Here is a 9,577-nt window from a genome sequence, read left to right as displayed (position 1 = left end):
AGGGGAAACTCAGATTTTACAGTCCCCAGTTAAGTGCCATTTTCCTTTACCATACATCTGTTTTTTCCCCTCACTGGAAAAAAAATGGCTAGCAAGGAGTTCCTCTTAAAGAGAAGCCTTCCTACTGCCTGAAGGTAGGCAGTAAACATACACAGGAGAGCTGCTAAGAATACAGCCTTAGTGAGTGTCAGGGTGGTGACACTGCCCCTGCCAAATGCAGTGCTGTACCTGCCCAGAGGACATGAACACGTGGCAGCTCTGGTTATCTGGGTGACAGCAAAGGCACAAACCAGCCTTCCACCCTCCCCAGGCAGCAAGAGGATGAGCCCCACCTTCTTTTCTCCCCCCAGTTACTTGGTTCCAGATCCAGCTTAGCCTCACACCAGGGATAGAGGACTGGCCCACAGCCCACCCGAAAGACCACCACCCATGGTTGCTGTTTGTTCCAGCCTTCTGTGCAGTAGGCAGGAATGAAGGTCAACACGACACACACACAGTGAACAGGCAGCTAAAGGTATCAACACTCCTGTATTAAAGTGCAATTCAAAAGTTACAAACATTCATGTTGTTTTTTTTTTTTAAATACAGAGTTATAAGAATATCTCTAACTCAGACTTAAATGGTGTTTATAGATCAGGAAATTTACTCCCCCCCGCATGCAGGGCTGCTTTAGGAATCCACACTTGCGTGTCGTCCAAGCCTGACTTTCAGGAGAGCCCTGGCATACAGGGAAGTAAGAGAGAAAACACTCCTTCCCCTTTGCTGTGAGGGTAGGAAGGCTGTAGGAAGAAGTACGATCACCCCATACGTAAAGGATCACAAGGGTCTCCACCAGACCAGAGAGACTCTTCAGAGCAGGTTTAATGGCACTATGTCCTAAGGAAGAAGGAAAGGTTGTGGCTGAGCAGCCAGAGTCTCTGCAGGAGAGCTGAGTGTTCATAACATCCGCACCAGACAGCTGAGAGGGCGCTGTGCCCCTATGCAACCCAGCTCGGGTATTACAGCTGCCCACACACCCACGCTGCTGCTGAAGGAAAAGATGAAGGCCAGTTTTCCCCCGTGGTGCTAGGGCGCAGCGCAGGCTCACTCAGCAGAGGGAGCCAGGGCCGCAGGCCCGGTCTCCTGACAAGGCCAATGCCAGGTCATCCTCCTCATGTAACACATTTTGCTCCAAGGCAAGCAGCCTCCTGTGCAGCACTTGACTCCATTACACTTGAAGAACTGCTGCTTGACACCAGATCATTGCAGAGATATGGAACCTGCTTCTAGGAGAGGGAAAGGAAGACTGATTCGCACGCCTGCCAGTCTATCGGCTCACTGCCCTGCAGCACATCTCTGTTTGCTTTTCTATTCAATGTCTACAAAGGCAGGCTGATTGGGCCCCATCCCCTTCCCTCTTGCATAGCCAAATGCTTCAACATCTCAGGATGCACTTCCCAAGTTCATCACCCCACGACTGTTAGTCCAGGACATGAAACACATGCTTCCAGCAGGATACAGGATTTCCAGAGTCCCATCTCACGCTGAACTGTGCCAGAATTTAAGCAAATTCAACACCTTTCTGGGGCACCCAAGGGTCTACGCAAGGAACCTCATGGCCCTCTACGCCTTTCCTCTTGGATGGTGCTTCAGAAGAAGTCAAAAGTTTGGCATTCCAAGTAGTTTTATTCCAAGATCCCAGAGCTTTCATATTTTAGTCCTAGATTAGTCATGTGGTCTACTGATGGTTTAATAAGAAGTCCATCTCTCTCTTCAAGCCAATGGCAGAGCAAAAGGTTAGTGCTTCGACCCCAGGAGATAAAGGAAACAAGCAGGAAAGTGCTGTTGTTCCACCTTGTATTGCCACTGACTTAATGTTTAAGGAGGGCAGGTGCTCAGCTGCCCAGCACTACATAGCATTGTATATATACAAAGAAACCTAGAGATACGCTAACCCAAGGGGTAGTAACAGCCAAGTTGTCATCTTCAGGGAGAGAGAGTGTGGGAGGCTGGTTGCAATTTCCTCCTGTTAGTTGTTCTTCTTATCCTCAGGAGGTGTGTAAGGAGGTGGCTGATCCTGGAAGGAGATATAGTAGAGTCAGTAACCCTGCTCATTTTATGATGAGTTTTTCCCAGGTGTTCCCAGGCTTGGCTTACAACAAATGACTGCTCTTCAGTGAGCTGCAGACAGAGCCAGGTGCTGTGTTTTAAGCTGTCATTTCATCACGCCATTCCTCTCTAGTATCACTTATGCTCCAGGATATATGCTGCCTCCCATAACGTTTCTAGTGAAGGTCCCCTCAAAACCAGGTAACAAATGCTCTGTTGCAAACAGACCATTTAATCTGGTTTAATCACCATCCTTCCTTCACTTGCAGGGCTTTGTCTCTGTTGATGTTCACAGCTCTGACCCAGCAGACAGCAAGCCCCTGGGCTGCGGGCCAGCCTTGCTGCTCCATCGGTTTCCAGCCCACCACAGAGCCACACGAGGCAGCCAAGGGCACAGGCAGACCGGCTGTCACATAGCAGATGTAGGCTACAGCCTACCTACCGGCTGCCACTGACTGAGCTGTAAGAGACCTCCCCATCTCCACGCAGCCCAGAAAAAAAATGAAAACAAAACCCACACGCTCTCAACCTTCAGTGACCTGCTCTTATTTAACTCTCCCTACTTTCAGGCCCAACAGAAGCAGGGAGCTTCTGTCGTACTGAATGGCTGTTACTGGATGAATCTCAAGGCCTTCCTCCTTTCCTGACTGAGGATTTAACAAGCCTTCTTCATGGCACTATCATCCACACCTCCCAGGAAAATGCACACTTTCTGTGCATTTTCAAAATGAAGGTGTGCTAGGCTTTGCTAGGAAAGCAAACCACTGTCTCCATTAGCAGCAGAAGAGGGAGCAGGCACACGCAGGCCCTAGGTGCAGTACTCACCATAGGCATGTACACATTGTGTGGGTTGGCAGGGTTGTAATACGCGCTGGAAGCAGCTTCCATGGCCTTACTACCCCCTAGAAAGGAAAGAGAAGCAAGCGTAGGACACGTTCATCTACATGCCTTAGGCAGCAGCCCCAGCCCCAGAGTCTTCTCCCCAGCCACAGCTCTTCTGAGGAGGCAACAAATGAAGGCTGAAGGAGCTAGCAGCAACCGCAGCAAGCCGGGTAGAGCTGACCACAAGGTGTGCACTGCAGAGCTGAGCAGCTCCCCCCGCACTCTGTTATCTCAAATAATATATCAAGAATGGCTTTGAGCTCCTGCAACAGCAGCAGCTTCCCCACCCCACCCTGTGCCCACAAGGCCACCCAACAGCCCAAGACCCCAAGCACCCTTTTGCACCCAGACCCTGACAGCCCCCGAGTCCCATTACCTGGCATCCCCGGGCCCACCCAAGCTGGGGGAGCTGCGGGGGCTGAGGGTCCTGCAGGAGACGGCCCAGAGTAAGGGGGAGGAGGTGGCACATACATGGGGTTCATGTTTGGAAGTGGTGGGTAAATACCTGAAAAAGATGGTAACAGATTGATGCTTTGGCCCATGGCAATGGGACAGAGGATAAAACGAACTTACAGGCCCAGCAGCACATCAGCCCTGGACACGAGCAGCAGTCAGGGAAGCTCTTCAGGCTTTGCAGGGATGCAGACAGCAGGGATTTGACATTTTGCTAATGCCTGTCATGCCAGCAGGCAACAATTCTCTGCCAAGCATCAGCACAATTTACAAACCACATTTTCACCTCCCATGCAGCTGCAACTACAGAGACGCATGGGTGTGATCAACAGCACGCAACAGATTTTTGCCAGGATCCTTGACGGAGACAAAACTACAGTAACCCTCACCGTACCACTGTGATTTCTTTACAACTAACACCACACACGCCCTGCCAGTCATCATTACACAGCTTCCAAACCTGGAGTCTGGGCGTATGGATATCCCATGGGCTGTGGAGCAGGTCCATAGGCATTCATCGGAGGTGGTGTGTAAGGATAGGGTCCGTTTGGTGGTGGAGGAGCAGCATAGCCTGCCGGCGCAGGTGAATACCCCCCGGGAGCAGGCGGGGCGGGTGCATACCCTCCGGGCACAGGTGTATAGCCATAGCCAGGGTTCTGGAGAGGAACGCCACTGGAAGCTAAGGAGCACATGTTTAATAAGCCAGACATCCTTTTGTTACGATTAAACATACAGAATAAAAGGAAAATAGTCCTGTTTGTGCAGCACCATTTCCCATCATCTAAATTCACTATACGGTCCTGGCAAAGTACTGCGCCTGAAAAGCATTAGCCTTCTCGCTGCAAGTTCACAGGGTGCTAAAGGAAACCAGCTGCAAAAACACTAGCTATCAGGTACCAGTTCACAAGAGCTCCTGCTGCTGGAAGAAAAGATCGTCCTAAAGCAAGTATCAGTAGAGTGGTTTTTAATTCTTTTTACACTTTCTTATCAGAAAAAAAAGTGTATTTTAAAATGCACATTTAAAAAGAAAACTTTTATATCAGAAAAAAAAGCATACTTTTCCCCCATGTGAAAATTTTAAATAGAAGTTATTTTATTTTTCCCCCTCCAAATGTGGACATGTTAACTTCCCTCATCTTACTCCACTATTAGAGAACTGAGCTGAGGGTAGGTAAGTGGATCAATTTTTCACCATCACATATTTCAACTTTATTCTTTATTCAGGAGTAACGTTCTGTAGAAAAAGGCAGTCCACCTCAGAAGCACAACCTGCAGAATATCCTGATTGCAGAAAGTGTTACAACGAAATAAAAAAAAGTATTGGAAGGAAAAACAGAAGTTCTCCTGGAATACCTCTTCCCCCAACCCATGAAGCTAAAAAATAGCACTGTTCTCTAACTAGCTCAGGCAGTCATGGGGGAACTGCAGGCTCTGAAGATCCCTTACCATTAGAGGCAGCTTTGAACATCAACTGTCCAAACTCAATGGCTCCTCCACTGTTGAAAGTCAGCTTAAATGTCCCCTGCCCTTCCCAGCCACCTACGAGAAAATTGGAATTGAAACAGACTATTAACCTCCTCAGCAGCAGTCAAGCCAGCAAAACAGTTAATACTCCACTTACTTTTTTTTCTTTATTTCAAAACTATTTTGCATCATATCACCACGGGAAAAGAATCAGATGTCCCCCAAAATACTATCTCAAGAAGATCAGGAATTTATTTCTTTACCCTTTAAAAGATAATCCCCATTACAGTTATGTAGAAGCAGCCTACTCTAGATAATAGGATGTTTTGTCCTTTCCCAAAAGGTTTAATAGAACCTAATAATGAACGCAGTGTAAAGAAAGAACACTTAATTCACTGAGGATTTTAATCTAAAGCCCTCAAATGAAGCTTTACTGCTGACCTCAGTGGACCACAGATCAGGATCTGCAACTCAGGCTAGGATTTAAATCAAATGCAACATTTTTAATCTCTTTGACCCACAGAAAACTCAGACAGATTGTAAATGCTTAGGTATAACAGCACTTTTCCAGAAAAGCAAGTAGGTGATTACATCGCATGATAAGAATGCTTTGTTTTGTAGGGGGTTTTTGGTGTTGGGTTTGGGGGTGGGGGGCAGTGGTTTTGGTTTGGGGGATTTTTTTTTTAGAAAAAGAAACCAAACAAACCAAACAACAAAAAAAATCTTTTAAACAAAAGATTTAATAAAATAAGATTTATCTTCCTTGTCTGACTAACAATGAAGTTCATAGAAGTAGAGAGAATTTCTTGGGGACAAAGTAGAAATAAAGGACAGAAACATAACAAAGCAATCTGCCATGGATAAAGTCATCCCCTTGGAGATTCACCTCTTTAAGATGACTGTTTTAGTATGATTTCAGCCTGAGAAAGTGGGCTGATCCACAATCCAGAGGACCCAGCCACTTTAAGACATTCTTAGGAAGAGGAAGGAAAAGCATAAGCTCTCCAGATGCCACCAAAATGCACATAAACTAGCTTTAGGGCTGAAGAGGGAAGAAAATTGAACCAGAAGCCTTGTTTTTAATCCCTGTTTACCTTCTGTAATTATCTCTGTTTGGTCATGACCATGACTAAGTCTTACCACAGTTTCATCATCAAACCGGGAACAAAGCTAAATCCGTGATACACAGCAGCATCCTAGATGCACACAAATGTACCCAATCTGGTAAGCAACTGATGACCTCCAGAAAACAAAAGTGGCTGCTAATTCTGTCTATCAATACCAATGACTGGTGACTGGGTCATTTACTCACCCTTCCGGGTCAGAGATGGGAAAACAAGCACATGCGGAAACCAAGTGAACATGACATACGCAGCAAGACAGAAGTTACAGGACTAAAGAAAAGCCATCCTGTGAAAGTCAGTTGTTAGCTTTGGGGGCAGAAAGCAACACTGAAGCAGTGCCTTAAAGCTCAGAAGACACGGGTTACCTTAGTGTGGACGTACTAGCTATACTGCTGTAGCTACTCTGTCCGTCTTTCCGGTGCACATGAGCCATATGTCTGATGCTCAGCAAAAGATAAAAGGACTTGTGACACTTGGGAAGAGTTCAGTCTACAAAGCACGGGCACATACCTCCTGCCTCGGCCTGAATCTGTCCTTTGATGTAATTGGCAGAAAAAACAGGCTGCTCAATTGAGCATCCTTTCACCAAATAAAACGGCATCATGAAAGACAGCATAGGGTCCTTGCCCTTCGACACAAAGATCATCTGCAAGACAGGAGGGAACACTTCTGAATTAATCGAATTAGATATAAAGAGCAGTCATGGAGTTCTAGTTGTAGCAGCATCCAGAAAGAGGATAACTTAACTCCTAGTATCAGTATACATTGTGTTATTTCACAGCTTTAATACTGCAGGATCCCAAACAGATTCGATGGCACATGGCTCACTCGCCTGAAGCATGTATGTTGCAAAATAACTCACCACTTAGAACACACATGCGCATTCACAGGGTCATATTGTTCTGCTTTTTAAGGATAAGCTATGACAGTTTTCAAAGGATGTAATATTGACTGATGCGTTATATGAACCATATTCTCTAGAGAGGATGATTTCCTGCATGTGCCTTTCTAGGCAACTGGGATTGTGACACAGGCATGAACTGTCCTATTTCCGCCTTCCCTTCTCCTACCTAGTACTCTCAGTGGTTCATCCCATAATAAAAATCACTTCTTCTATCACCAACTAGGTTTCTGGTTTAAAGTCTAAGAGATCCCTTGAGAACGAAGAAGCCTGGCTGGCATCAGACTTACCCTGTAAGGGGTGAGATACAGCATCCCTTTCTTGGTGCCTTTGAAGGCTTCAGGCTTGCCCGTCACGTCACTGAAGGAGAGCTCCACATCTTTACACTGTTTGAGAACGCTACAGGAGGAAATCAGACAAATTGGAGAGACAAACTCAGCAACAGCTCTGACACTGCTCCCCCGCCCCAGTCACACAGGGAGGGGGACAGCACACCAGAAACTCTGAATATGATCCCAAAAGACTCAGTTCTGATGTGGGCCCTGCCGTTTTTCCTTTGAACGGAGACGGATGATTTGCGCAGAGCGGAAGAATTCATCCTCTCACCTGTGACAACCCCTGTTCCTCCTCCACAAAGGGAAGCTTTGTGGACAGTTTATCTTTCTGTCTCCAAGACCATCAGGCTGAGGAATTCCTCTCTCCACAGGAGAAGAGCCTCAGCCCAAAGGTCATGGCACAGAAAGGGGTGAGGTGTCTGAAATCGCCCCCCTTGAAGCCAAGGTATCACCTCAGAGCAAGCCTCTCTCTCAAAGTCCATGCCCAAACCCAGGACTGGCCACCACATGGGAAAACAGCACTGCTGTAAAACAGCACCCACTGTGCAAACCGAGGAACCCGCTTCAGTAATACGCTCACTGCTGACCCTCCTTCACGTGACTGAAGTAAATATTTGTAATAAACAGCACCATGCTAAGGAACAACCCGAGGAGCCAGTAACATCAGCAATAAGGTTATTATTGTTGGATATCTGTGGGAACATCAGCGAAGTCTGTTAACGACACCGAAGCCAGATGGGAATTGCGAACATTGCAGAGTCAGGGGTATGGAGGTGACTGAAAAATTAAATATATTTTCAGGAAAAATGAAAGAGTCAGCTTGGGAAAGTGTGTTACTGAATCTACAGTGCAGACCCTAAACATACAACCTAGTAAGAAAATTTGCAAAATAAACAAAAGAGCCTTGGGAGTAACAAGTTTGCAGTGTGTGACAGTGCCAGAAGAGTCAGAGGCCTTTTATGGTTCAAGAGCACCGAAAAAGAAAAAACAAAACCCTAACCCAACACAAGCCTGAAGAGGCCAGATCTAAAGTTATCCTTATATATTCTGATCAGCCTATTGTACAAGTCAGATCAAGTAAGCAGTCAGGAAATTGCAAAATTATTGGGGGAAGGGAAGACTCAGCAGGGCCAGTGTATGGGCAAACAACCCAAAGCCCTGCAGTTTCAGGTTGTGTGCTCTCTAGGGAAGAAAAAAAAACATAACAGTGTAGAAGTATCTGAAAAAAATGTAGCTATCCAGGGAGGAGACATTAAACAGGTCTAGCTTTAATGTGGAAAAAAAAACCCTGACCAAGAAATTCTAATGGGACGTTACTTCGTAGTTGAGGTAGGTGCAGACCGGCTGAGAGGGACAGACCGGTGAGGCAGCAGAGCTCCTTCCATTTCCAAGATGCAAAGGGGAAACATTTCTTCTAAGCTAAATAAAACCAACTCTTCGACAGCTTGGATCTTACCAGAACGCTTCCTCAACCATGTCCAGTAGCAACGTTTCACGTTGGTTTGCCTCATCGGAAAGAATTTCTACGCAGTCACTTTAATGTTTACTCCTTCCCAGCTACTCACACAAGCAAATAACAGGCAGCCACCACCGCTGGGTGTAATTAGGCTGCTGAACTGGTTTGCACCCGCATGCCCATCCAGGGCTGCGACGGGAGGGCTGTGCACCCCGGCACCCCGCAGAGTGCCCGTCTGTGACTAAGCAGCACCTCAAGGAACAGCTTGAGGTCAAGGACAGAGAGATCTCCTTTAAACCAGCAAAAGCTCTACGTGTCAAAGGACTTCCCCGACTGAAGTATCAGCAGTTACGAACCCAACCTTGCCTGGAGCATATTTTTGGAGCGTATTTTTCCTACTGTTTAACAGCCTCAAACCAAGTCGATGATCGTTCTTACTGGGCCTCTGGTTTCTAGCATTTCTCTAGCCAAGGCCAGGATGCCGGGAGCACCCGAGCACGATCAAAGCGAAGCCCAAGCCCCTCGGGCTGGCGTAGTCAGCCCCCACTCGGGGCCAGGGCAGGCATCGAGCGGCAGGCTCCGGCTTCATGGAGAGGCGTCCTCCCGCGCCGAGGAGGGGCCGGGACCTGCTCTGCTCCGGCCTCGCCTCCCACCACGACTTTCCCTTACTTTGAATTCAAGTGATCAAGACCCCTACCTTAGGTGGTCTCTGCCTCTCTGACATCACTAGCTAATCGGACGACATTAAAAAAAGCCAACTCCTCGTCTTCTAGGGGCGATGGCAGCTCACGCTTCACCCAGGACGCCCGCTGGAGCGGCACTAAGGGCGGCCCAGCTGAAGCTCGGGGAAGACGGGGCAGCTCTGCCGGCCCCA

General features: G+C 47.4%; 1 protein-coding gene across 2 annotated transcripts; it reads right to left on the bottom strand.

The window, feature by feature from the left end:
- Positions 1–439: 439 nt before the first annotated feature.
- Positions 440–9,553, bottom strand: WBP2NL (WBP2 N-terminal like). Of its 2 annotated transcripts, none has more exons than XM_035903224.1 (8): positions 9,401–9,553; positions 7,203–7,311; positions 6,522–6,657; positions 4,870–4,962; positions 3,884–4,102; positions 3,347–3,475; positions 2,914–2,990; positions 440–2,056 (listed from the first exon to the last, which is right to left on the bottom strand). In XM_035903224.1, the coding sequence occupies exons 2-8, from the start codon at positions 7,224–7,226 to the stop codon at positions 2,009–2,011; spliced, it is 726 nt and encodes a 241-aa protein (XP_035759117.1). In that variant the 5' UTR covers positions 7,227–7,311; positions 9,401–9,553; the 3' UTR covers positions 440–2,008. The 2 variants fall into 2 exon arrangements, with proteins under 2 accessions (XP_035759117.1, XP_035759116.1); XM_035903223.1 differs by lacking the exon at positions 9,401–9,553 and adding an exon at positions 8,704–9,340.
- Between the last annotated feature and the right edge of the window lie 24 nt (positions 9,554–9,577).

The sequence above is a fragment of the Egretta garzetta genome, unplaced genomic scaffold (assembly GCF_000687185.1).
Source record: "Egretta garzetta isolate BGI_Z169 unplaced genomic scaffold, ASM68718v1 scaffold51, whole genome shotgun sequence".
In the NCBI taxonomy this organism is placed as follows: Eukaryota; Metazoa; Chordata; class Aves; order Pelecaniformes; family Ardeidae; genus Egretta; species Egretta garzetta.
This window is presented reverse-complemented; position numbering and strand designations above follow the sequence as displayed.

Bases quoted from the DNA above. Each gene is read 5' to 3' on its own strand.
- WBP2NL (XM_035903223.1), bottom strand. From the start codon at position 8,723: ATGGTTGAGGAAGCGTTCTG. The intron at 4,963-6,521 runs GTATGTGCCCGT...ATTTTCTCGTAG, and splicing joins GATTCAGGCCGAGGCAGGAG to GTGGCTGGGAAGGGCAGGGG. The intron at 2,991-3,346 runs GTAATGGGACTC...TTTCCTTTCTAG, and splicing joins GGTGGGCCCGGGGATGCCAG to GGGGTAGTAAGGCCATGGAA.